The sequence below is a fragment of the Apodemus sylvaticus genome, chromosome 4 (genome assembly GCF_947179515.1).
Source record: "Apodemus sylvaticus chromosome 4, mApoSyl1.1, whole genome shotgun sequence".
Lineage (NCBI taxonomy): Eukaryota > Metazoa > Chordata > Mammalia > Rodentia > Muridae > Apodemus > Apodemus sylvaticus.
Genome location: NC_067475.1, coordinates 16,262,306 through 16,289,866, shown reverse-complemented (window position 1 = coordinate 16,289,866; position 27,561 = coordinate 16,262,306). Strand labels below are relative to the sequence as shown.

Sequence of the window (27,561 nt, the reverse complement as noted above, 5' to 3'; positions counted from 1 at the left end):
CCGCTTCTCGCCCCCTTCGGTTCGATTTACGGTTGGGTTCCTGGTCACAGGCCTCAAGCAAGACGTCATTCCATTGGGTAAACTTGGAGGAGGCGGGGCTAATAATGGACAAGCAGGGGCTCCGTGGATAGCGATGTAACGTCTTGAATGTGTTGGTGTTGGGGAGTTTAGGAAAATGCCTGATTTGAATCTCTAAAAGAACCTGAAGACTGTTTAACAATCGATCACTTTCAGGCTCCTATGGTCGCCTAACTAACACTCGTCTTTGTGGGATAATAGGCTTGTAGCAGTGGCCTTTTGCGGCGGGTTTCGCGTCAGGCAGTGCAGTAGACGTCCCCGGCACAGGGGTCCTCAGACACCTGAAGATTGACGGCAGACCACAGGGATGGCGGCGGGGCAGGGTGGGTGGCTGCGGCCCGCTCTGGGGCTGCGCTTGCTGCTGGCGACTGCGCTTCAAGCGGTGAGTGTGGACCGCCTCTGGGGCTGCCTCCAGGCCGGTCGGAGGGCGCGGATGTGGAAGGGTAAACCCAGGGCCACGCATGGGGGCCGCCCGTGGAATGGGCTGCCTTAGCGGCCGCTTCCATCCGGAATGAAACGTGGCAGAATTCCAGCCGGAGCTCTAGAGGCGATGGTCTCCTCACTTCAGGCAGCTAAAATCGAGTTCTCAAGCTCGCAGTGGGTACATAAAGTCAGGAACGCTTAGAAAGAAGGGACGTTTCTTTTCATGAGACACAAGTGAATGAAACTAACACTGCTGATGACAAGACTCCCAAACCTTTAAAGGGACATCATCTTGGTTTTGGTCCAGACAAGCGTTTGTCTTCGTTAACAAGAATGCGTGGTTTCTGAATCTCTGAAAGGAGAAAACCTAATTTTGACTTACTTAGCTACTTGTGAAACAACTGTATTTTGGTAAACTTCTCTATGGAAGTTTTTCCCCCATATTTACAAGTCTTGTACTTCGGGTATTTAAGTGAAAGTTAAGATTATACCGTAGGTCTCTAAATACTCTGTTTTTTTATTGATCTAGTAGTTCGCAAACATTCTCTTAGCTTTTCTTACTTTGTCCAACGGATGGATTCTTAGCTTCTTACATTGCCATACAATGTTGTTTTGAGACATCTGGTATTTCATAAAACAATTAGTGAACATCCCTCTAAAACGTTCTGTATTGGAGAGATAAGTGAGTTGTTTGCTTTTTCCTCTCTTTGTAGTCATTTGAATTTGTTACCACTACTAAAAGTTACAAAGGAGTAATGTTTTCAAACTACCTTCTAAATCTCAGTAGACAATGGCTTTGTAAATACCTGCCCCCAACCCCTCGCCAATGTTTTAAACAATTTAACCAACCTTTCTGTTGGTGAAGCAGTTCGCTCCTGTATGCACCGTTTGAGCTAGTTGGTTAATTTAACTAAAAACCCACAGCTACTGTAATTCCTAATCAGCGCCATTAACTGGGACCACTTAGTTCCGCTTCTAGCTTCTCATCTCCCAGTAGACTAGACTGACTGATTTTTCACAGCAATCTCAGGACAATTCTCCAAAAGAGCAAAAGGCTCTTAAGACCTTGCCATGGAAATCACATATCCCTCCTGGGAGACAAAGGCTAAAAATAGAAAACTAGATTCTCCCACTGTGTAAATAGATCCAAACTCCATCACATTAGACTTGTCAAAGTAAGTCCCCAGACCAAGCCACTGGTGAACAAAGAGACTCCACAGCCATATGGAAAGAATGACAGAATTGCATTGCAAAGAAATATCCAAGCATGCTAGGACCAGAATAGGAAGAGTTTATGGCTACATGTTTGCCATGGTGGTTGTCCACCAAATCTAACTTAAACTCAGATGTCTTTTTGACTCCTTCCTTATTTATGTGCTGCACATATTGGCTAAATATACCCGAAAAACAGTTCAATATTATGAGACCTTTTTTTTTTTTGAAAATAACAGCCCACAGGTTTTTCTTTAAATTGCCTCTTTCTGTATTGAGAATTTAAATAAAAATTGCCTTTATCAGCTTCCTTATTGCCCAAGCTAAAAATGTGTTCTATTCGATTCTCTGGATTGAGTTGGACTTGGCAATTCAGGCCAGTATGTGGACTTACCTGTGACTCATTAACTGATTTCCACGTCTTATTTCTTTCTCATTCTGCCCTTACCCATCTAGAGTAATATCTCTGAAATTTAAACCTGTTGTACTTAAAAACTCTCATTTGCTTTTAAGATAGAGTTTTCTTTAAACATTCCTTAGCAAGTTGTCCTCCAGGCTTATTTCCTGGTGTTTGCTTATTCTACTGGGAGAACGGCTGGAAATGGCTGGGGAGAGCTGGGGACACTTGCTCTAGTAAATTTCAGGTAGTCTGTCCTCTCTCAAAAGCTATGTTGTTCCCTACACCCATAAAAGTGATTGTCATCTAATTACTGTCTGAATCTCCTTCCATCATGTGGGTTCTCAGGATCAAACTCAGGTCCTCAGGATTGGCAGCAAGCATCTTTACCCACTGAGCCATCTGACTGCCCCTCAGCCTCAGTTTTCAACAAAGAAATACCTCTTCCCTGAAATCAATCTCTCTGCCCCAAAACTAAAGCCATTCAGTGTCACCGGTGGTCAGGACCTGATCTCTCAAGTACTTTTCAATTGTCTATTGTTTCTTGAAACATCCTTTTCCCAGTGTGCTAACTGGATCTCACCTTAAAGGCGTGCCCCAATCCTGGTTACTTTTTGTCTGTACTGACATCATGGAGGGGAGTACCTTGACATCTAAGTGGATGTTTCCTGAGTGAGCTAGGGGGTCTACCAGCAGAGGTCTGATAGCCTGGACAGGTGGAGCCTGCTTGTAAGTTATTATTGACCATCAAGTCCAGGTAACTTCCTGTGGGTCTGTTACCAGTGGTCCCAACTGGAAGTGTCATTAACAATTGATGATACTGACAGAAGTGTTATGTTGAAATCCAGACGTTAGGTTCTACCTTCGTTGATACTCAGAAAACTTTCCTGGTAATCATTTGATTCTTGAACGACCTTTTTAGGACAGGTGTCAACTTCATTCTGTTCTTTGTGAATGAGAACCACAAATAAGTGTGTTCTATCTTAGAAAAATAAAATAGAAATAAGGCCGTGGGTCATTAGTCAGAACTATATTTCATTTAGGTATTTTCCAAAACATCTTTTATAATCTATCTCTTTCTCTCTCCATAATACTGTTTAGTTTTAAATTTTAAAAAGAACATTAGATAAATGCTTTCAAATTTTAACTTTTAATAACTATCATCTAAATCAGATTGATTTACTCTGATTCTTAATTTTCTGTTTTTCTCTGTGATTACCCAGAATACAATGCTTCATCTACTTCATAGACTTAAAAAGTCAGAGCCAGGCATGGTAGTGCCTCTTGTAATTTGAGTTGCTGTTTGTAATCAAAGCATTCAGGGGCCTGAATGGGAGGATTAGACATTTGAGATTTACCTGGGCTACATGTAGCAAGTTCCAATCCAACCCAGGCTAAATAACAAGATTGTCTCAAAAGATGGACCAAAAAGCAGAACTTACAAAGCCTTAACTTCTCTCTTTCATATTCTCTTATACTAGTTTATAACCCCATGTTTAACTTATCTGTGGTCTTTACCAGATCGTAGCCCTACACCCTCCATTTCTCCTGCTGATCAATGTCGCACCATTTCCCTTCAGGTTCCTCTCTGTTTCATGTTTGTCCACTTGTAGCCTGTGAAGTATAAATGACCTCCGAGTTCCCAAAGTAAAGAACTGCCTGCTGAAGACCGCAGGAGGTCACCTCAAAGGCCTTGACTCCCTGCAGTGGTGCTTGCTGTTTGTAATGACTAGTGTTTATAGGAAACAAAGCCCCTGGCAATGAAAAAGGGTGTGTAGAATTATGGAAATACATAAAAAGTTAAGCAAATTCTTGGATTTTGCAGTTGGGGAAAAGACCAAGTAAACTGGGCACCTGTCAGGGGTACAGTGGGCTTTGTAACTGCAGGAAGGAGTAAAACTACTTCGTGACCCGTGACATGGAGACTTAGCTCATACTTCAGTTGAGAATTGCCTTAGTGTCTGCATCTCTAAGCATCTTTAATTTCAAGTTAGTGGCAGTGCATACTTAACAGTGTCTCCGTGAGATGACAGCCGGGATAATAGCGAATAACCTAACGTGGAAATCATTCTAAGCATGCATAAAGATTAGAACCGTGCATTATAGTGCGACCCAAAGAAGCTCTGTAACAAAGCTCCTGAGACCTGGTGCGCAGTCCTTTGTGCAGCGTGACTCTCTCCTCCATGTATCTGTGAGCCGTGGATGGCACAATACATTTGTTAGTATTTTTCTTATTACTGATCTATCCATGATGTATCACCGAATCCCAGAGGTTAGTCTGTTTGCTGTTGATTTAACAATGACTGAGACCAGCTGATTTTTAAAGAACCTTATTTTGGTGCCCAGTTCTGGAGGATGCACAGTACAAGACTAGACAATCACAGCTAGTAAGCACCCATGACTGTAATCCTAGTAGAGAAACAGAGGAAACTGCACATAGCTACTTCCCCACACAAGAACTAGGTGAATCAACTCATAAGGACCCCCATACCTATTCTAGACCCCACCTCACTACGCTGTATTGAGGAATTGGGCATCCACCGCCTGGGTTTTGATAGGACATACACAGTCAAACCTTTGCAGAAATTTTAAAGGCAGGCTAAGATTAGACTGTTATTGTTAATTTGTGTGTACTGTGTGTATGTCTGTGCTTGCAAAGATCAGAAATTAACCATTGGATATCTTCCTCTAGTGCTCTGAGACAGGGAGGGTCTTTTACTAAGCCCAGAGCTCAGTGTCTGGCTAGATCAGATCACCAGCAGGCTCCAGGGATCCATCCTTCCCTCTGGATCTACACTCGTGTCCTCACAGTTATGTGGCAGGCATTTTACCACAAAGCCATCTCCCCATTCCCAGGATTGAAATCTTAATGTAATTTTTCTTGTGTAGTCTTTGACAGTTTTCTTAGTAGCCTGTCTGTCCTCCCTAAGCGTGGTTAGTAGTAAATGGAATGGTGATGTAAGTACTTAGCAGAATATCTGGTGGTTTGATTGAGGAATGGCCATGTTTGTGGCATTCAGTGGGTTGGAATTCATTCTCTCTAACCCCATGTATTTGTCTCCGAATCTGTTCAGAATTACCTCCTCACCCTTTTAACCTAGACTCCACTGAGGTCCTGGCATCCATCTGGCCTTGCACTCTCCTTCCAATGCTGGAGTTGCAGATACACATTCCAGACCCTAGCTTTTTTTAGATGGACGCTGACTTCCAAACTCAGGTCTCGGGCTTGTTCAGCAAGCACTTTCCCCTCTGAGCTAGCTCCCCGGCCCCCGGTTCTGCAAGTTCTTAAGCAGTTGCAATTTTCAAAGTGAATTTGCTTTTACATGTTTCAATTACTGGCTGCAAAACAAATTCCCCAGAATCTAGGTGTGTAAACAGTTTGTTTTGCTTTCAGATTTAGTGGGTTATCAGTTTCTAGACTGGCACAGCAGACACTGGTCTGCCCCATGATCCTTCAGACCTCAGTTGAAAGGCTGAAGTCTAAAATCTGAAGGTTTTTTGCTCACGTGTTCGTTAGTTCATGATGTCAACTGGGGGCCCCAGTGGCCCTCTGCATAGTTCTGTCCGTGCTGTATCTCTAACTTGAGCTTTTTTGCAGCATGGTGACCAAAGTCCAAAGTTGATGCTCTGTGTTGGAGGGTATTCCCACTTTACTGATGGGAAGTTGCAAGTGTCCTATAGCCAAACTGTAAGAAAACTCCACAGTAAACTCTTAGGTCCCTCCCACTTAGTTGACGTAGTTGATTGGTCTTGAAGATACAAGTACACTCTATTACAGAGATGTATCAGATATCAGATTAAAATATTGACTGATAAAGGCCAATGAGATGGTCAGGACTTTGGGGAAATGTACTAGTAATGACAATGGGTTTTAATCTTGCTGATTAGTTTAAGAGAAAGCTGACTAACTATAGCTGGTATGCCAATTTCAGCCAACCCTGTCATTGGAACATTAATTTCTGTATTGTCTGTGATTGCTTTTGTGTAGCAGTGGCTGAGTTGAGTCTTAGTAAGATTTTGCTACTAAAGCATAATTCCTTTCTGGCCATTAGAAGCATACAGACCAGACCCTTCCTTGTTCTAGAAGACCAACCTGATACAGTCAGTCTGACATTTCCCCAGTTGGAGACTGGTTTTTACTAGTCTGGTTTGGTTTTAACAAACAAGAGCTAGCATAGGTGCTAGAAATAGAAACAACCTAATATCTGTTATCAGAGTTACTCATGTGTTGGTTGAAAGTCAGAAAACCTTACATAGTACAGTGTTCCTGAGTGGTTCTGTTTATAGCTGGGCATAGGTTCTCTCAGTGAAGGAACATGCAGTGTCTCTAAGTAAGTTGTCATTTTTACAGACAGTGCTTCCTATAGGACTGGCACTGATTAGGTTCTTGAAAATAAGCAGAATGAACAGGTAAAAATGGAAAGAGTTTTAGGCATAGGGAGAAATATGAACCTAGTGTGAGGACTAGATTTCCACTTGGGGAGCACAGGAACTCCTAGCTGGAAAGAGGGAAAGCTAGGAAGTAAGGACAGCTGGGATTGATGAATAAGGTAAGCAACAGATGGAGGAAAAGGCTTAAAAGCTGGGAGGCCAGAGAGATGGCTCAGCAGTTAAGAGCTGTGCTGCTCTTGCAGAGGACCCCAGTTCGGTTCCCAGCACCCAGGTCTCATGGGAACAACCAGCAGTGATTCCAGCTGTGGAGATCTGAAGCCTCCACAGGCACCTGTACATGTGCACACATCCACATACTGTACACATAACTAAAGTAATTAAATGCCCTAAAGATATAAGAGATTTGAGAGCTCTTCAGGGAACAGAACTGTGAAACTATTAAATACCTGTGGCAGGTTAAAAGCCTGCCTGGTTGGCCTGGCAAGCCAGTTGACCAGGAAGGTAGTGTGTTTTTCCTAAGATGCTGAATTCATTTGGAGGGCTACATCCAGAAATAAAGGTGGGTTTCATCTTAGGATACTGATTGTGCAGCATCTAATGAAAATCAAGTGACCTGTCAGCTTTGGAAGCTATAACTCAGGAAAAGGGGGGGGGGGGTATTTGAAGGCCTGGATAAAATTGCAATCTCCCAAAAAGCAAGGAACAACACTTAAATGCATAGACCAGGCCTGTAAAACCCAGCCACTCAGTAGGATGGCACTTTGTCTGGGCTGCAGACTGAGCTCAAGGCCAGCCTAGGCAGTGTAATGAGGGCCTGTCTGCAAAAGTAAAAAGGAACTGGAGAGGAGGCTCAGCGGTCGGCTTACTTACTTTTCTGTCACAGTGGTAAAATAACATAAACCGGGCAATTTAACAGAAGAGAGATATTTTGAACTGTGGTTCCAGGGTGTCCATAATGACAGGGACAGCGTGGAGCAGGCACCAGCACACAAAGTGGAAAGACCAAACTTGGAAGTAGGGCTAGGGTGTGACTCTTGGAGTCTGCCTGCAGTGACTTACTTCCTTCAGCAAGACTACCGCCCCACCCCCTAAACATTTCTGCCAACTAGGCAAGTTTCAAATGCCCAAGCCTTACAGGGGACATTTCTCATTGAGACCACAAGGTGCTTAAGATGGTAATAAGGTACTCAGACAGGCACGGATGCATACACAAAAGTTAATCTTCAAACAGTTTAGTTGAATGTCCTATTTTTGTAGTGCTAGGAATTGAACTTGGGCCTTCTTGAATTTCTAAAACAGTCTGTTTTATCTAGACTATTGTTTCCTTTTTGTGTACCAGTGTAGATATTAAAACTTGAGCCTGACTTCCCACCATCACACGTCTGGTAAATGGTGGAGCTGATAGCTAAAACCAGTTTGATTTCTGGGGGTCTCCTTTGACTCCCTGGTCCTCTCTGGTTTCCCCACCCTCCTGCAGGGCTTGTGTTTGCAATAAGTTAACACTTTCCATCAATCCATGGAAATAGGTACTAAGTCCTTAAAGTAAAGTAAGAATTTTTTTCCTTATAAGAAAATTCCTTTTTAATAAGCTACTAGATGTTAATAAGAGATGTGTAATACATATATCATTAAAGCTATATTTTGTACTTTTATTGTTGTACTTCTGTTTTCACCAAAATAAAAGCTGTCGGGTCCAGTGTTGTGGCACATTCCCATAAGCCCAACACATAAATAGGCAGGAGAATCAGGCTGAGGTAATCTCCAACTATAGCTAGTTCAGGGCCAGCCTGGACCTGACAACACTGTCTCAACAAGCAAAGCATCAACAATAAACCAAATACATAAAGCTATGGACTTCAAAGGACTTAAGAATTTGTCTCCAGATGAAATGTAACAGCACCTTGGGTGACCCTCTTAGGTTTCTCTTTTAGGAGGATTCATGTAAACCTAGACCTGTTTCATTCCTAATTTTCACTTTCAGGTGTCTGCTCTCGGGGCCGAGTTTTCGTCAGAGGCTTGCAGAGAGTTGGGTTTCTCCAGCAACTTGCTGTGCAGCTCTTGCGATCTTCTTGGACAGTTTAATCTGCTTCCGCTGGATCCTGTTTGCAGAGGGTGCTGTCAGGAAGAAGCACAATTTGAAACCAAAAAGGTACTGGGTTTTGCTCTATCTTTTTTTTCTGTGCCTTAGTGAGATAGGTAAAATACAGGCTGCTTAATCAATTAGAGCAGTAGTCTCTGACTTTTACAAGTTTCAGTAAAATTCAGGTTACTTTCTTGCCTGGTCTACTAGATGATTCAAAGGGGAAGTGTGTTTACTACCAGGATCCACTCCACTGTGGCTGTCCAGCAAGGGGGGGCAGGGAGGGCTAGTCAGGACCACACCACAGAATCACCATTGCACGTTAGTCTTCCTTGCATCTGGCCAAAAAGGCAAGGGCCAACTAATTACCCTTTGGTTTATTTGTAATAATAAGCCAGTTGGGCAAAGAAATTTGAGGTGATAGCATGGTACATAATATTGGGCATAAATGTGATTAATAGAACTGTCGATTTATATGCCCGTAACTGGAAATTCCTGTTACCTATAACCTTTACCTTTCCTGTCTGGGAAGTAAGTCAAGGCAAAGTAGTTGTGCCAATAAAATCTGCTTTTTAAACCTACTGTTGAAATAAGTGCTCTGGGTTTGCTTGGCTGGGAGGCTGGTGGGCTGTTTGGAGGCAGGTTTCTTTGTAGAACTTGTCATGGTGCCATGGAAGCCACGATGGACTTACCTCACATCCTTCTCATGGACTTACCTCACATCCCTCTCCTCTGCCTCCTTGGTGCTGAGATTACAGGTGTGCACCACTAGGTCTAGCCTGAATTCACTCCATCTTTGTTTTTCAGTAACACCCTTAGAATTCTCTCCTACATTGTGAAGTACCCGAGATGAGTACTTGTACTATCCAATAAAAGTGCTGAAGGGCTGAGGTGCAGCTCAGTAACAGAGTGCTCACCTGGTATGTGCAGGGTTCAGTGACAGTCCTCACCACCAACAGCAAAGTGGGTGCTATTGAAAGTGACCTGGCGGGATTTCAGAAACCACCTCACGGACCTGTGCAGACTCCCCTTTCTTCCTCCTTCCATTGTCTGTGCTGAACTGTTTGCTATTTATAAAGCTTCTGAATAGTAACACTTTTCTGTGACTCAATAAAGTTTATTTCCAACACCAAGTACATATTTATAAGTTTTAGGAGAAAAATAAAGCAGCACAGTTTTAAAATCTAATGTTTGTGGTAGCTGGATTTCACCAGCTGGATTGATCTCGAAGTACAGTGACCTGAATTCCCAGTTTCCCAGATGAGCTTACAGAGTCCACCATACTCTTTACTTTCTTAGTTGGCATAAGCCCACAGTGCATTTTGTGTTTAGAGTCTCATAAAGTAGGCCAAGTATATGTAAAAATCTAAGCAACAAGATTTAAAAGGTTGATTTCATTGAAAGAGGTTTAAGAGCCAGGCGGTGGTAGCGCACACCTTTAATCCCAGCACTTGGGAGGCAGAGGCAGGTGGATTTCTGAGTTCGAGGCCAGCCTGGTCTATAGAATGAGTTCCAGGACAGCCAGGGCTACCTAGAGAGACCCTGTCTCAAAAAACAAAAAAAAGGTTTAAGACCAGATTTAACTGGTTTGCTGTGACTCCCTTCTGCTTTTATAATAAAGTGAGATATTCACATAGGACAAATTGCTGAAGGAATTGTATGAACTGTCTCTTCCTCACCCACTATTCATCTAGAAAAGATTATTCACTAATACCCCAAACTTAGATGGATAAGAAGAGTGATTGCAAGAAACAGTATTTCTCCCACAAGCCCCCTTTGTAATTTCAGATAAATTGAGAGATCCTGCCCTTTCATTGACAGAAAATAATTCTAAAATACCAACAGTGCATATGTCTGTGCTTAAGAAAAAAATGTAAAGTACTAAAAGAAAAATTACTTGAATTTCAGTGGTGTTTCGTGCAATTAGTGCTTAGTAAGCAGTACAAATGACTTTAGCTTTACATAGAGAATCTTAAGGTAGACGGAAAGGTATTGAAAACACGTCCTTTCCACTGAGTACAGTTCTTCCATTGATGTTTTATTTGAACCTCCTTGGCCGATAGTCTTGCCTGCCTGAAAGAAAGGAGTGGGGCTCTGTCTGTTTGTTTGTTTTAGTCATAAACCCCACAGTTGGGCAGTGACAGGGTGGGAGGATGTGGGGTGTTATCTAGGAATCATGGGGGGCTTCTCTCTCCTCTCTTCGCCATCCATGTTAGTTCTCCTGGTTTTACTCACACTGGTAACTTCCCTTGAGGTAGGGAAGCACAGTGCCTGTCCATCCCTGAGTGGTACCTACAACTCCTTCCTCCAGAAACAGCTGGTTCTTCTGTGTTCCCGTCACGGGAGTATTTTAAGTAAAGACTTACTGAATTTATGTATGTCTGTGTACCACATGTATAACCTGAGGAGGCCAAAATGCATCTCAGATCCCCCGGAACTGAAATTAGGGTCAATTGTTAGTCACCTGCTGAAAATGGGACCTTGGCCCCTCTGGAAGAGCAGCTGTGCCATCTCTCCAGCCCCACTTCCTCTAAGGTGTTAACTAGGGTTGTGACGTAATGAGAGAAGCTATTGGCTGCCAAGGTGGCCATGTGGAGCAGAGTGTTGAAAAGCAAAGATGGAGTTGTCTAGGGTAACGAACTGAGGTGGAGCTGGATGCCATGGTACACACTTGAGTTGTAGCTCAGGAGGCTGAGGCAAGAAGATTGCCTTGAGTTTGAGGCCAACCAGGGATGACACAAATGAGGCATTTTTCAGAGACTGGAGAGAGCAGGATCCGATACTAAATAAAAAGTCCCACTGCTAAGTTTTTGTTCCCTGTTTAAAAGGATTTATCTCACTCGCACCTTGTCTGCCCTTGTCACCATCCCCACATCAGGGTAGTGGTCTTGTCATCCTGTCCTGTCCTGTCCTGCCCCTTCCCCCATCCAGCCGCACCCCCATCCCCACTTCCTAGTGTGTTTGGCATATTCGTGGACTTATGCCAGTTATTTTGCCCTTTATTCTGCCAGTAAATTGAGCTCTTTGAAGTCTAGTTTATCATGTATTTCTAAACCTCCGGCCTTTAGAACAGTCGTAGGGGTCTTTGTACTTGAATGAGGCCATCTTCACTAAGAACAGATTGGATATGGTGCTTTTTTTTTTCAATTATTATGAAAATAATTGAAAGTAGTGCAGACTAAGTTTCATTACTTGGGAGTCTGAACAGGAAGGCTGAGTCTGAGGCTGGCCTGAACTGTGTAGTACTGCCTGCCTGCCTTACAGATACTTAGAAGTTAGAAATACAGTACAGCCTTGCCTTGCAATGGCTTGATGTTTTTAAAAATAGGTTTATTTACATACTCTGAAAAATAGTAAAAGCTTTAAAAAGGCAGAAACTTACTTCTGTGGTGGTAGTTACCCAGAGCAAACCTTTGGTACTAAGTATTAACCACAACTACAAATTTCTCATTTCTATATTTTATTTTTAAGGATATATCAGAAATTGGTGTGTTGATTATTTAGCACAGTTTGCTAACCATCGGTCATTTTTTTGTTTTGTTTGTTTGTTTGGTTTTGGTTTTTTCGAGACAGGGTTTCTCTGTGTAGCCCTGGCTGTCCTGGAACTCACTCTGTAGACCAGGCTGGCCTCGAACTCAGAAATCCACCTGCCTCTGCCTCCCTTTAATCCCTACTGGGATTACAGGCATGCGCCACCACCGCCACCGCCCGGCTGCTGACTCACAATCTTATTGGTGGTGTTTCCATTTGTTGGGGGTGGTCTCTGGCCCAGGCTGTCCTTAAGTTCATAGTCCTCTACCTTAGACTCCTGAACCTTAGGGTTACAGGCAGGCTTCACCCCTCCAGCCAAGATTATTTTGAAACACGTAAACATGAGCATCAGATTAAAAAATCTGGTATATTAAATGATTTGATTAAAAATAATTTTTAAAAATTTTGTGGACTATCGTAAGGGTAAACACAAAGCAAGTTGTTGCTGTTGTTGTTATCATTATTATTATGGATTCTAGGATTTATAAATTTTATTTATTTATAAGATTTATAAAAATTAGTCATTTTAAAATCAGTTTTCATCCTTGTACTTCTCCGCCTGCCATCTTCCTCTCAGCTCGGTGATTAGCAGCCACTCACTCAGTTTCCCCACACCGGTGCTGCTGGCCCCTCGGTGCACTGCCCTGAGGCTTTCTGAAGTTTTAAAACTGATGTTCTTCTTTCTTTAACTAATTTTGTTTCCCAGGTTTAGCACCTTTACTCCTTTCAGTTTACACTTGCATTCCATCTTTTGTTACTCCAGAAGCTATACTTAGCAAGTCAGAGAAGAGAGTCTTCTAGAAACTAGGGTATGCTTAGCTAAATTACTCATAAAACTATGCACACATTGTTTTACGCTCATCTGCTGAATGTCTGTCTTGACTGACCTTAAAGGGAGTTTAGGGAGGTGGGCAGTCAGCCCTCAGCTGTTCCACCATGCTGTCTGCTTCCCTCTCTGCCCTGGGCTAATTCCTGCCTCAGGACTGAATGGGTTGGATTTAAACAGCAGACATTTGCTACTGATAGTGCCGAGACACTAGTAGAATCTTCTAAAAGGTACGTGTTTGGTGTTTAAGCAAGCAAGGAAACAGTAGAAAATTTGGAGGACTCAGGAAATACCACAGCAACGATTGCAGTTGGCAGAGTACAGGAAATAGATAGCTATAACATAAAGTGTTAGATTGGCTAATGATAAAAATTTGCAACAGGGCATTCTCATGTTATCCTTCCAGCGCCTCTATCAGTTAGTTCAGGAAGGGATAGATTATGATAACAAAATAGTGTTTGCAGCTGCTTGGTGTGCTGGGTGTGCTGGGGGAGGGAGGGGTTTCTCTACCATCACCAGGGCCGGCAGTCACAATCCGCCGGAGGCAACAAGGTGACTCAACACGACTAAGTACCTGGTAGGTTTAAACTTTGGGGGGTCTAACTCCGAGTTATTTATTTTGGGCATATTTAAGCACAGCATAATTCAGTGAAAACTTTGCTGTGTACACAATAAAGTACACATAAATCTTGAGGACAACGAGAGCTACATGAAGATCAGTCTTGACTAAATTAAAACTTTGTAAAGTACATGTGGCACCTTCCATAAAGATGGTCTCTGTAGAGTAACTGATGAGCTTAAGGTAAGGGTTTAGGGGAGGATCTGGTGTTGTCCCCACCACAGGGATAGCAAGGCTCACCAGGCTATTAACTATGTCTGTGCCCAGCCTTCCGGGAGGATGACAGCTTATTCCTTTGAAGGATCAACCCTGTGTGTTAACATTCCAGGTTCCTTCAGTACTCATCCGTGAGCTCAAAGACCTCAGTGTCACCTACAACGTGGGACAGATCGTGTGTGTGTGTGTGTGTGTGTGTGTGTGTGTGTGTGTGTGTGTGTCTGTGTGTAAATGATATCAGATCATGAGTTCACTGCTCTCCACCCTCCAGTTGTTTAGATGTCAGTAAAGAACATGATAGATATGATTTGAACTTTTAATCACTTGGATCACATGAGCTCTTGTATTGAAGATTGTGAGCTTTGGGGTCGTACTGCTAGAAAACTCTCATAAGATGTTGCACTGGGAGTCAGTATTGCTTGTTGGTTTTGCTTTTTGAAGGTTTATCTTTCTTTGTGTCTGTGTCTGTATGGGTATTTGCAAATGTGTCCACATGTTTAAAGAAGTCTGATCCCCTGCCGCTTAAGTCACAAATTGGTAGCCATCCAGCATATAGGTCCTTGGTTCTTAACCTCTGACCTTCCTCTCCAGCCCTGTGCTTTTCTTTCTGTCTTCCTTTCTTTCTTTTTTGGTTGGTTGGTTTGGATTTTTCAAAACAGGGTTTTTCTGTGTAGCCTTGGCTGTCCTGGAATTCCTTACCAGGCTGTCCTTGAACTTAGTTTGAAAATCTGCCTGCCTCTGCCTCTGCCTCCCAAGTACTGGGATTAAAGAGGTACACCACCACCACCCAGCCCGATTTTAAAACAAGCAACAACAAAAACAAAAACCTGGAATGCATAGCCAAACTCACTGGGCAAGCACTGCTAATGAGCTGCATTCTCAGAACAAAGCTTAATTTTTATAGGACAAGCACATTTTGAAAATTGAAATTGAATTCAGTTTAAAATAAAACAGTTTTCAAATACTTTCAAATGGCAAAATAGGTGAGACTTTTTTTTAAAGTACAAGTGACATTTTACACAAAAATAAATTTAGGTATATGATCACAATACAAAAATAATTAGTTTACAATAAAAGAAATCTAACAATGGTGTCTAATTTTTCTTGCTACTTTTTTGTTTGTTTGTTTGTTTTGTTTTTTGTTTTTTTCGAGACAGGGTTTCTCTGTATAGCCCTGGCTGTCCTGGAGTTCACTCTGTAGACCAGGCTGGCCTCTAACTCAGAAATCTGCCTGCCTCTGCCTCCCAGAGTGCTGGGATTACAGGGGTGCACCACCACTACCAGGCTCTTGCTACGTTTTTAATCTACATGGTAACAGATTGTAGTGGTCTAAGAATAATTTGAATCCCTTTTTTGTTTGAGGTTTGTTTGCGGAGGCTCATTTTTGTTTTGTCTTTTGTCCTTTTGTGGTTGTCTTTTTCTTTTTGCTTTCCCCTTTCCTTTGTCTCCTTTCCCTTCCCTGTGCTGGGGACCATTCCAGGTCTTTGCATAAACACACATTCAACTACTAATCTAAATCCCCAGCCTCAGCAACAACTTGGTAGAGCATCATTTAATGAATGGTGTGTTACTTACTTACTTATTCACTCATTTGAAAGAAGGCTGTACAGGTTAAGGTGAGATAGAGTCCTGTGGGCGTTTGGAAGAAAGATCTCGATGTGGTTCACAACTCTAGTAAAGCCTCACCTCCCGCCCCCTGAGTCTACCTGTTTTCTGATCTTGAACGTAGCTCGGCCATTCAAATATTTGATAAAGGGCTTTATTTTCACCTTAATATCTGTGTAGACGATAGAAAAGCAATTCAAAATGTTTATCTGCTGTTGCTTTATGGCATTGTACTTTAATATTGTGCATAGTATGTCTATTAGTTGAATGTCCTCTTGTCTGCTTCCCTGTGCTTTTGTGATTGGACTAACCAGCTCACCAGGTGTGCACATACTCTACCTTGAGAGTTATATACAGCCCAGAGACAAGACAGAGAAATGCTAACATATACATAGACATTTTATCCCTTTCCCTCTTTATGATAGGTTTTTGGGAGAATTGAAGGTCCTCCTTTCTCTTTCTCTTTTCTGACTGTGACTTTGAGCTAGCACATTATTATCCCAGGTTCTTCAGGTTTCTTCTTGTTATATATACTCTCCCCCGAGAGTATATATCTTAAGTGTTTTCTCTACACTGGTTTAGCCCTCAGACAAACCCTGTAATACGCTTTGATCTCTGTTTAACAAACAAACAAAACAAATTTGATCACAGGCTGCCCAAAAGTTCTAGGGCGTTTAGGTGCCGGAGTCAGAATCATCCCAGTTTGACTGGCAAGCCCAAAGTTCTAAACCACAACACTGTTTGATGTCATCTAGAAATACCAGTACTAAATCTTGCCACACTGAGCTTCTGTAAAAGAGATTGAATGACTTAAATATGAAACCACATGCCCTTCCTAAGGTCCCTGTTACCCCTGAGTTACCAAGAACAATTAATATAATGGAGATTTCTATTACCTAATCTCCATCTTTCTGTTTACCACAGTGTGACTCCTGTTCATTTTGATGGTTTTCCAAAACTCTATTACCTGTTCTTACTTTAGCTAAGGTCCAAACAAAAGGCTTTAAATAAATGACATAATTTTTATTAATTTGGAAAAAAGTACATCAAAATAACTTTTAAATTTATACCGAAATATTTTAGCCAATTTCACATGCTGCAGAAGTCCATTTGAACAGCATTGACTGGTGGCAAGTTTCAGCTCTAACCTGTCAGACACAGCACTGCTACTGTGGAAATTACAGAAGGCTGAAGAGGAAGCTAAGCTAACTGTATGATATTGTAATCTCTAAAGAAATTTCATGCTGCTTAAAATAGCCTCACTTTCCTACCATCCAAAGCCTCCACAGAAACTGCTTTCTTCTAAGGAAACACAATATAGGTATCTTTAGCAGATGATTCTATGTGTTACATAAAAGCATTCTTCTCAAAGGAATTTTAAAATATGAGTAATGCTTGGCAACAGTTGAGATTCAGAGTAACCAATCTAACACAGTACTAACTAGTGTGCAAATACTTCATAATAATGGCCACTTGTATGGGATAACTTGTTACTATTTGAGAGTACTCTTCCAGCAGAGATACACCACGGCAGCACAGAGGCAGGAGTTAGCAGGCAGAAGCAAGATGGTGCTCATGTAGTCCAGCACCCCAACTGTGGACTGATCTCACCTACCTCTACATTGTCTCTTCCCACTCAGTTAACCAAATGTAAGTCACCCATCATGCCCAGAGGCATGCTTCTATGGGCTCTAGGTTCTGTCAAGTTAATATAATCACCATTAGCCATTATATATTCTGTAGATACACAAGGAAATTCTGTTCATGTTTCTGTAAACTGTACTCATCAAAGTATTGAAGGAACCTAGTCCTTTTCCCCATAGCTTTCATAGTTAGAATGCAATGATGAGGGAACATGTTATGCTATTTTTATTGAGCTTTTTAGTGTAGTATTGATTTTATCATTTAGAACAATTCTTCCTCTGGAGCCTAACTTAAGGTAAGTGTTAGCCTCTCAATCCCAGTACAGGGACTGAAGACAGAAAAAAACAGTGTTTGCTCAGTGTCTGAGAATGCTTTAAACTTCATGAGCTTCCTTAAACAGAAAGACTTCAGCAGATAATTAAGATGCACATAGTTAATCTAAAGGTTCAGAAGTCTGTTTGCCTGCTTTGCTAGGTGGTTTGCTAAAATCGCAGCCTAGCTTCTCTCCCTTGATCCTGTGTTGGCAGGTGTAGTTACATATTTTTAGTGTGTTTTGTGGCATGAATGTACAATCTAACAAATAGAATTTTAAAAAAATAGGAAAATGTTGGAATGAGCAATGAAGTAAAATATAAAACAGTATATGTTTAAACATTGTTTTCTAGTGACAATAACTATGGCAGTAAACACAACTGTAAGAAACCTTGAAATAAATTAATTATTTAAGCTATGTTGGACTAAGTACTAAATTTCATATAAGGATTTGAAACTATGAAATCAAGCCTTGTGTGGTTCTCTGATAGAAAACTGCCAAGTGACAAGAACAGGCTTAAGGTGACACAGGAAGTACCACATCACCTTAGCATTAAATCCAGTAAGCACAGCAAATGGTGCCGTACCTTCTTTTTTGTTGGCTTTCTCTTTTTCCAGATGCTTCTTTCTAATGAATCAAGCGTTACATTCTAGAATTTCTGCAGTGGAAATTCTAAACAGAAAGGCATTCTTTAGGCCTCAGCTCGAAACCAACGGCTTCGGCAAACTGCTAGTCTTGATTCCAGGCCAACGCTTGGCTTGCTGCATGTGTGGCGTCCACCCAGACTTCTGACTTTGGAAAATATATTCCCCCCCCCTCATTTGCTAATTAACTTATTTTCGCAGTTGACAGGGTCTTGTACACATTTCTGGGGAGCTTCCGTTTCTCCCTAGCATCCTGATCTTCTCACCCAGACCCCCCCCCCCCAAATACCCATTGCGTGCTAACAGCACAGAGGCTGTCCCCCTGCTGCTTGGTGCTCCTGTCCTGTCCTGGCAGTCTGCTCATGCTGCCGTGTTAGTTATACAGCCATATTTCTAACCAGCACTAAGCAAATCTTTGTTTTTTAAATGCATTTATAAACTTAGATCCGATTAATCTTGAATGTTTTATTGCTTGAAAGAACCAGAGATATCATCCAAATTCTTCATTTAAAATCCATCTGTGGTTTTTACACTTACAGCTCACACAAAGGCCCTCAGTGTCTCAAGGGCCTGGATAACCCAAAATATAAGGGTTTTTTAATATGGTCCAGAATCATGGAAGTGCTTTTGCTGTGTCAGACAAAGGTGATTATCATATTTCTACCTTGTATTTTTCTGTATTTTAGGAAATATTTTAAGTAAACCTTGGTCTACATGATTTAAAACAAAAACAAAAACTTAATAAGTAGTAATTTGGAGCTTTAATGATAAAATCCATATTTGATTCTTGGATGACCATAAAAAAAATCTACAAACTAAGAAGAAATAAAATGGATGTGTTATAGTCTTAAGTTTGCTATCTTTCTCTTAGGACCCTTGTATTTCCAAGACTCTGCCTATGAAGAGAATAGTGGGGGTGCTGGAGAGATGCTTAGTGGTTAAAGCACTTAGGGCTGCGGTGGAGGTCCCAGGTTCAGTTCCCAGCGCCTTCATGGTGGCTCACAACTATCCATTCTGGGGAATCTGACCTCTGAGCACACTAGGCACTTTATGGCTTATATACATACATGCCAACCATCTTAAGAGTTTCTGTTGTTGTGATAAAACATATAACCAAAAGCAGCTTGGGTAGGAAAGGATTTATTTTGCTTTATTAGGCTCACACCACTGCCTATCACTGAAGAAAGTAAGGGCAGGAACCTGCAGGCCAGAAGTGATACAGAGGCCGTGGACTAGTGCTACTTACTAACTTGCTCCTGGTGGCTTCCTCAGCCTGCCTTCTTATAGTACCCAAGCCCACCAGCTCAAGAATGGCACTGCCCACAGTGAACTGGACCTTCCCACATCAGTTATCAGTCAGGAAAATACACCACTGTCTTATTCACCACAGATGGTCTAATGGAGACACTTTCTCAACTAAGGTTCTCCTTCCAAAAGACTCGTTTATGTCGAGATGACATAAACTACACAAAACACTTTTGCACATAAAATAAATCTTAGAAGAGAAAATAATGGTCAGGCTTTGACTGCTTCAAAGAAGTGATCTCTACCTTTGGGTATATCCCCTTACTTCACAGCAGTGATCTGGTGTTGAGTGCTGTGATGAGCTTTTACTACAAAGAATGTGCAGCTTCTGCATCTATGGAAGTAACGTCGTCCACTGAGTCTGCTTCAGTTGAATTTCACACCAAAAAAACAAACAAACAATAACCCCTTGCATGACTCCTATGAGGTTTCCTGTGTTTACACAGTACTGCCTGTAGTCATTATGAGAGGTAAGAACACCGCTACTTAGAGGATCCCAGTTTGATTCCCAGCTCCTGCAAATCTAATGTCTTTTTCTGGTCTGCCACCTGCATATATGTGACAGCCACTCAGATTCACTGTCTGTCTAAAAATATTGAATGCTGGACTTTGATTTCTCAGCCATTCATCACATAATGTTAAAAGCAATCTAAAGACATTCAAAGACCTTCCTAAAGCATCTTATTAAAATTCATTGTAACAGAAACTAGAGACCTCACACCAGACCAGTGACCAGACCAATGACTCATTGCGATTAAGATTTGCAAGTGGGCAGAGGGGGTGTACTGTAGGACACACTGTGACACACCACAGCTTCTATGACCAGATGTTTTCTATGCTTGGCTTTGTTGTGTTTGGGGTGTGTGTGTGTGTGTGTGTGTGTGTGTGTTATTCTCTTGGGGGCGGGATTGCAAGGGCAGAGGGCAGATACAAGGGGACGGAGTTGAGAGAGACTGGGATTTTGGTGTGAAACTCAAAAAAAAAAATCAGTAAATAGCTTTTAAGAAATGTCATTGTCACACTCAATGTCAACCTGCTGTCTCAGACAGTTCCAGATACAGCAGATGTTCCTCTGCCATTCAGTAGACAACGTATATGCCTTGTTTTTATTATGGGGGATACATTCCAAGACTCTTAGTGGAATTTACTAAGTGTAGAAATGCCCAAGGCATGTCTGGATTGCCGTACATGATTCTGGAGCATGTGTTAACTGAGCACAAACTTGTGCTTATCTGTTGTGGACAGCTAGTGAGTGACTAAGGGGTGGACAGCATGTGTGACATGGATACCCTGGAAAAGCAATTTCATGTCCTGTGCAGGACAGCGTAAGATGTCAGCATGCTGCCAAAGCATACCTAATTTTAAACATTTGTTTCTGGAACATTGCATTTATCTCTTCAGATTGCAATTGGCCTGGGTAACTGAAACTATTGATTATGGGGCCTTTAAACTCTAACTTGGCCTCTCCTTGGCCTGGAACTGTACCATCTTACTGCACTTTGGCATTGTTTTGGTAGGGAGTTCTATATAGCTGCTCTACTCCAAGGTTTGCACTGTGGTGCTTCCTCACAGTCCTGCCTAAGATGAAACCCAGAGAAGCACATGCCTGACACGTGGTCTCTTCCCTGAGCCCTGTCGTCCAGCTCCATGGCTCTCTTTCAATGTATAACTGTCCTGGTCTTCATTTACAGCTGTATGCAGGAGCCATCCTTGAAGTCTGTGGATGAAAATTGGGGAGGTTCCCTCAAGTCCAAGGTATGTAGCAATCACTTAAAGTCATCATTTACAAGAATAATTTCACTAAGTATTCCCAGGAACATGGACTTTCAGAACACACTCTATAAATAAATTGTGTGTGTGTGTGTGTGTGTGTGTGTGTGTGTGTGTGTGTGTGTGTGTATGAATGTTTTCCAATTCTTTTTTCAGGAGGTAGAGTCTTAATAGGAATTGATGCACACATTATTTGTTATAAACAAATACAACATATGAAAGTTAGATTTAAAATAGAAAGCATGAAATTATTTTTTTACTCCTGTCAGGTATAAATTTTAGGAAGGCTTTTCTTATAGCAACACATTCTAGTAGATTATTTTACTGTAAGTTGTAGAACATTGACTTCAGGTAGAGAAGGCCTTTATAGCAAGAAGAAAATTAATTGCCACAGAATTTAGTGGTACACTAGAGAGTCAATGCGGTGCCTGTCATCACAGGGAATTTTAGTGATAAATATGTTAAAAAAAGCAAGTCTCAAAGTCTGTTCTTGTAGTTAGCCATCAAACTCTGACGGAGCCTCGCATCTCCAGGAAGCCGTTACTAAGGGTTTTCTGTTTTTCTTGAATGTTTACCTTGAAAGTCAGCCTTATGGATGGTGGTGCTCGAATTTAATATCACCACTTGAAAAGCAGAACCAGGCACTGAACCAGGTCTGTAAGTTCAAAACCAGCCTGGTCTACAAAAATGTGTTCTAGGACAGCCAATGCTACCTGATGAGACCCTGTCTCTCTCTCTCTCACACACACACACACACACACACAGAGAGAGAGAGAAAGAGAGAGAGAGAGAGAGAGAGAGAGAGAGAGAGAGAGAGAGAGAGAGAGAGAGAGAGAGAGAGAGAGAAACAAAAGAAAATCAAGCTTATGAAATGGAACCCTTCTTGAAGAAACTCCTTTTTAGTTCTGACTGGTGCCTTGTTAGGTCTCACAGTGGCCCAGCCGGCTGCGTGGTTCCTTTGTGAGGTTGTGGAGTTGAGATCACAAGTAGCTTTCCTTCTAAGTTGAAATACGTGACTCTTCTTTATAAGAACACCCAATCTGTTTTGATTTTTGACACAAACTCAGAGTCCTCTGTGCCTGTCCTGCCTCCTGAGTGCCGAGTTTGGCATGCCTGTGTGTAAGTTCACGTAGAATTTTCTCAGTTGCCCTTCATTACTTTAAGATTTACCATGAAACTGCCTTAAAACTACACATTAGGCTCACTGATCTCAGCTGGGAAGTGGTGGCCACTAGTGTTTTCCTTATATCCTGAAAGATAAGATGTTTAAATGCCTTCTTCCAGAATCCAAAAAAAATAAAATCCTCTTCAAAGGTTCCTATTGTTCCGTCCCTTTCCTGTCTCACCTGCTTATTGTGCATCTAACAACTCTAGCACACAAAACACGATTGTGATGTGCACTGATTAAACCAGAGGATACAACAAACAACACTGTCTCATTCAAATGCCAGCCTCTTACAAAAACACAGTCAGGAGTTTGCTTGTAACTTGCAAAGCATCCTAAGACTTCCCTCACTCCTGACTGATTAGGCACTTGTTTATATTTTACATATTTTATATTTATATTTTTTTATAGTGGTGGATTAGGTACATGACTGCATTCAGAGCTGAGAGCATTGGACTTGAGAACCTGTCATTTTTATTCCTGACTGACTAGAGGCTAACATCTGTTGCCTTTTTTAGCAGACTATTTTGTCTGTGCTGAGGCTGGGGCTCAGGGCCGGGCCCTTCGTGTGCTGGGCCCACACTGGCTGAGCTGTGTCCCACGCCCCTCAGCGCAGTCAGGCTATCTTCAGCACTTTGAACACACTCCACCCCTACCTACAGCCCCTTCCATGGTTCCCCTAGACTGTTTTCTACTTCCCTGTCATGTCCAGACTCCGTTATATATTATCTACAAAATCTAGGAACCAAAATAAAAGAAAGAGAACAATGTCTGTCTCCCTGAGGCCAACTAATCAATCCACTTATGCGATTGTTTTTTATGGGCACCTTTATTTCTTGGAGATTGAAGAAAAGAACTTATGCTGTCATGTTGTCTATGCAGTGCAGCATATATATAAATTCTTGAGTCACTGTTGAAAGCTTCCTTTCCTGCCTGTGAGGCATGGCAATACATGCAGGATCATGCTCCGGATATGTGCAGCAGGAGGCAAACTGACTCGATAGCTCTCTAGTGATTCGTCGTGACATTCCTTTTAAGCCTGTTGACTCAGTCCAGCCCCTTAAAAGACATTTGAATGAATCCTTAAATGTACTCACAGCTCTGCCTAATGTATAAGAGATTTTTAAATCGTCCATTTGCCATGGTGATTTCTTACACAGTTGAAAAGGTGGTGTGAATAGCTGGAAGTGTTTTGCAGACGTTCAATTAAGATTAAGCAGTCCTAGTCTAAGATGCAGTGTGGTTTTGGCCATGTTACATTTTTATTTTCATTCTATTTTGCTTTTCTCTTTATGTGAAAGGTCTCTTAATTTTTTTTTCATTTTTACTCTTGGATTTTGTTAATGGCAGTGTTCTGTTGCCCTGAAATTCCTATTTTTATGTAAACCTATCTAAAACATTTCCTTGAGAACCTTGCAAAAAGGAATTTTGTATTTCATATTCATTAAGTTCCTTGTATTGTAAACTTTGAGAGTGTTCCAAGCCCCTTCTTTTTAGTGCTTAGCCACAGTTTTAGGGATTATTTTTTTGCTGTTTTTTTTTCTATACTAGATTAGAAATATTATAAGGTGGGGATTATGTATGTTTCTGTATCTTTGCCTTTGCTGTGTGCCACATAATATCCAATAAATATCTTTGCCAATTTAAATTTGTATTCCATCTGTAATATATTTAAATATACAATGATGTAGGCCCTGTTTCTTTCTAAGTACTTGAGAGTTCCCTCGGAATGACTCACCTAGGTGTGTCCCTCCTCTGCACGCATCCCCCCACTGCCCGCGTCCCCCCACTGCCCGCGTCCCCCCACTGCCCGCGTCCCCCCACTGCCCGCGTCCCTCCTCTGCACGCGTCCCCCCACTGCCCGCGTCCCCCCACTGCCCGCGTCCCCCCTCTGCACGCGTCCCCCCACTGCCCGCGTCCCCCCTCTGCACGCGTCCCCCCTCTGCACGCGTCCCTCCACTGCCCGCGTCCCCCCACTGCCCGCGTCCCCCCACTGCACGCGTCCCCCCACTGCCCGCGTCCCCCCACTGCCCGCGTCCCTCCACTGCCCGCGTCCCTCCACTGCCCGCGTCCCCCCACTGCCCGCGTCCCCCCACTGCCCGCGTCCCCCCACTGCCCGCGTCCCTCCACTGCCCGCGTCCCTCCACTGCCCGCGTCCCCCCACTGCCCGCGTCCCCCCACTGCCCGCGTCCCCCCACTGCCCGCGTCCCTCCACTGCCCGCGTCCCCCCACTGCCCGCATCCCCCCACTGCCCGCGTCCCCCCACTGCCCACGTCCCCCCACTCCACTGCCCGCGTCCCCCCACTCCACTGCCCGCGTCCCCCCACTCCACTGCCCACGTCCCCCCACTGCCCGCGTCCCCCCACTGCCCGCGTCCCCATCACCTCGCCCTTTAGTCTCTGCTTGATACCTTCATCACATGAAGGTCCTTATAGCCATTTCCACTTTGGAATTTGTGATTCAGTGTGACTACTGTAGGACGGGGTCACACTGGTAAACTGACTCCTCACATTCTTTGAACTGCTTGAGCTGTTGGCAGGGAGCCTTGCTGTCAGTCTGTCAAGCCCACACACTTCAGTGGAATTTGGGCCACTGGTTAATTTGAAGCAGTGTCTTCCATGTTTAGATAGGGATGCCTCCACATTTGTTTATCATACATCCCCTTGTTTTCAAGGGGTTTTCAGGAAGGCATGTTTGCTTTCTTTCAACATCTGGATTAATCTTCATAGCTAGCTTGGATTTAGACGTGACCTGTTTGTATATTTTTCTCCTTTAGCTTTTGTCAGAAGCGATAAACCCAAACTGTTCAGAGGTCTGCAGATCAAGGTAAGGGACAGGGCTGGGGTCCTCTGCCTTAAAGACACAGAGTCAGATGTTTCCCTAGGCGTTGACCTGTGTTCCCACGCTAAGTTCTCGCTAGCTGGGTTGTACGGTGTAATGAGTGTGCACTGTCTGAAATTGAAAGCATCATTTTTTCTGCTTTAGAAATGCTGTTTTGTGGTGCATTTTCATTTTTCAGATAAGCTTGCCTTAGCCAAAAATATGGAAGTGGCTAGATGGCTTTAAACTTACAACTTCTTGCAGCTGGCAATAAATTGATCATTAATCTTTACCCACAGTTTTTGTCATATAATATTTAGAATTAAGTCTGTTTTTAAAGACAATAAGACAGTGAACTGAGCCTCAGCAAGCAGACTGCCTTCACATGGTACCAGCTGATCACAGTTCTGGATGTGTTCTGCAGTGGCCACGCCTGTGTCCCTGCCCCAGCAGTCAGCACGCAGCCCCGCCCTCAGAAGCCGTGCCCACCAGCTAAGGAGAAGCCATTCTGAGCTTCGTGTTGCTGCATTTGGTTTTAGGTTTTCTTCTGGAGGGGGCGGTTAGATGGGTTCTGTTTGTTTTATCAGATGCTTTTTGTGTGTCTGTTGTGGTTCCTCTGTCGTCCCTGTTTATAGTAAGGGGGTGTACAAGTTCATTTCCAAGTGTCATAGCAGCCATGCACGGGCTAAGCAGTCAGCAGTCCTCGCTCCTCACACCTTACTGGTTTGAGCCGCTAATTCCTTAAATTCAGTAACAGAATTATAGCCTAGCTAACTTATTTGGGGTTTTGGACAAAGACTGACTTGAAATAAATATTTAAAACTTTAGAAATAGTTTGTAATAGCCTAATCAGAAATGTTTAGGTATTATTCTCAGTATTGTTAGTATTGACTCTTTAGTCAAAACCCCACAAGTACTTGGGAATAAGCTAAGTGATTAACACCTGCAAGGCTCTAGTACTACAAAAAATAAGATGGGATAATAATATCGGAACTTATCTCATGCCTAGAGTTACAACTTTAAACACTGGAGATGGGAAACTGCAGAGTGGCTCCACAGTTAGGAGCACTTGCTGCAGTTGCGGGGACCCAGGGTCAGTTCATGACACCTGCATAGCCGCTCCCGCCCACCTGTAACTGCAGCTCTAGGGAGCTGAGTGTCCTCCTGTCCTCCAGAGACGCTGCACACACGTGCCATGTGTTCACCCGTACACCACACAAACAACGAAGGAAATCTTTAGAAACAGGAGCACAGTAGCTAGAAGGAGCTTTATGAACTCCTTACTCAGCACTACTATGTTTTGGTTTTAGTTTTACATAATTTGGCAACAGATTTGATCTCAATATGTGTATTCAATTTATTGTCATACCTTGTTCTTGTATGTCTGTCACTACTGTTAAGTTTGCTGGATCTGAGAGACACATACAACAGTGGGCCTTACATGGGCTTAAATCGTCCCTGTACCAACACATGCTTTTCTCCGTGAAGGAACATGTCATTTTCTTTATCATTTGTGAAATCACATTTGAGTCTTTGCTGAAAAGACTTTGTGTAGACTGTAATGTATGTAAAAGCTTAAATTATTTGCAGGATTAATTCAGTATTTTGATGTTGGTTAAGAGTGGAAAGCCGCCTTCTAAGCAGAGAGTGATGTTGCTATCTCTGGTCTTTGTAGTATGTTCGAGGCTCAGACCCTGTGTTAAAGCTTTTGGACGACAACGGGAACATTGCTGAAGAACTAAGCATCCTCAAGTGGAACACAGACAGTGTGGAAGAGTTCCTGAGCGAGAAGCTGGAACGCATATAAACCGTGTTTATTTGCTCTTTTGTACTTAGCAGTGAACTGTCCCACCACCTAGGCAATAACTTAGTTTTGCATGCTTACATTGGTCAGTCATTTTATGTACATTTATGCTGATTAGAAGCTGAAGTAGCCCACGGCCCATAATATGTAAAGATCTGGCAAGCTTAACAATCCCACCTCTAGAAATTTCTATTCTTCTGCCCTTGTTGATATCACCAGTGAAATGCTTTAGAAAAAGGCATCTGGTTAATTATGCAAATAATAGTTTGTGATAATTGGTCCAGTTTTACAAACAACAGAATTGTAAGTAGGGGAGGTTAATAAAGGAGACGCCTCCCTTGCCGTGTGCTCTTTAAAAGTAATTGACGGAAAACGACAAGCAAGTCGTTGAGCCCTCCCCGGCAGCACCGCCCCAGCACCCTGAGCCTTGCTGTGCCCAGCTTTCTTTTAGTACAAGTATTTGTAATGTGTAATGAAGGTGCCACATGCAAGTTTTGTAGCTTATTATTATGGAACAGATTGAAGATCCACAGTAAGAATGTAATACTTATAAAGGTTTGCATTAATGAGGATTACACAGAAAACCTTTGTTAAGGATTTGTGTAGATCTGATAATTGGCAAATTTTTAAAGTATTCTTATAGAAGAGTTCCATTTAAGAATGTTCACTTATAGGACCAAAATATAAATAAAAACTTTCAAATATGTTGATTTTAAA

The 27,561-nt window shown here is 42.5% G+C and overlaps 1 protein-coding gene and 1 non-coding gene across 3 annotated transcripts; one reads left to right on the top strand and one right to left on the bottom strand.

Moving 5' to 3' along the window:
- Nucleotides 1-125: 125 nt before the first annotated feature.
- Selenof (selenoprotein F) lies at nucleotides 126-27,561 on the top strand. 2 transcript variants are annotated; one of them, XM_052179036.1, is made up of 5 exons: nucleotides 141-460; nucleotides 8,484-8,651; nucleotides 20,977-21,040; nucleotides 24,997-25,046; nucleotides 26,716-27,561. In XM_052179036.1, the coding sequence occupies exons 1-5, from the start codon at nucleotides 386-388 to the stop codon at nucleotides 26,845-26,847; spliced, it is 489 nt and encodes a 162-aa protein (XP_052034996.1). In that variant the 5' UTR covers nucleotides 141-385; the 3' UTR covers nucleotides 26,848-27,561. The 2 variants fall into 2 exon arrangements, with proteins under 2 accessions (XP_052034997.1, XP_052034996.1); XM_052179037.1 differs by lacking the exon at nucleotides 24,997-25,046 and having other exon boundaries at nucleotides 126-460; nucleotides 26,716-26,774.
- LOC127683880 (small nucleolar RNA SNORA2/SNORA34 family) lies at nucleotides 17,952-18,086 on the bottom strand. Its single transcript, XR_007977666.1, has one exon. It is a non-coding gene; the product is annotated as a small nucleolar RNA SNORA2/SNORA34 family (small nucleolar RNA).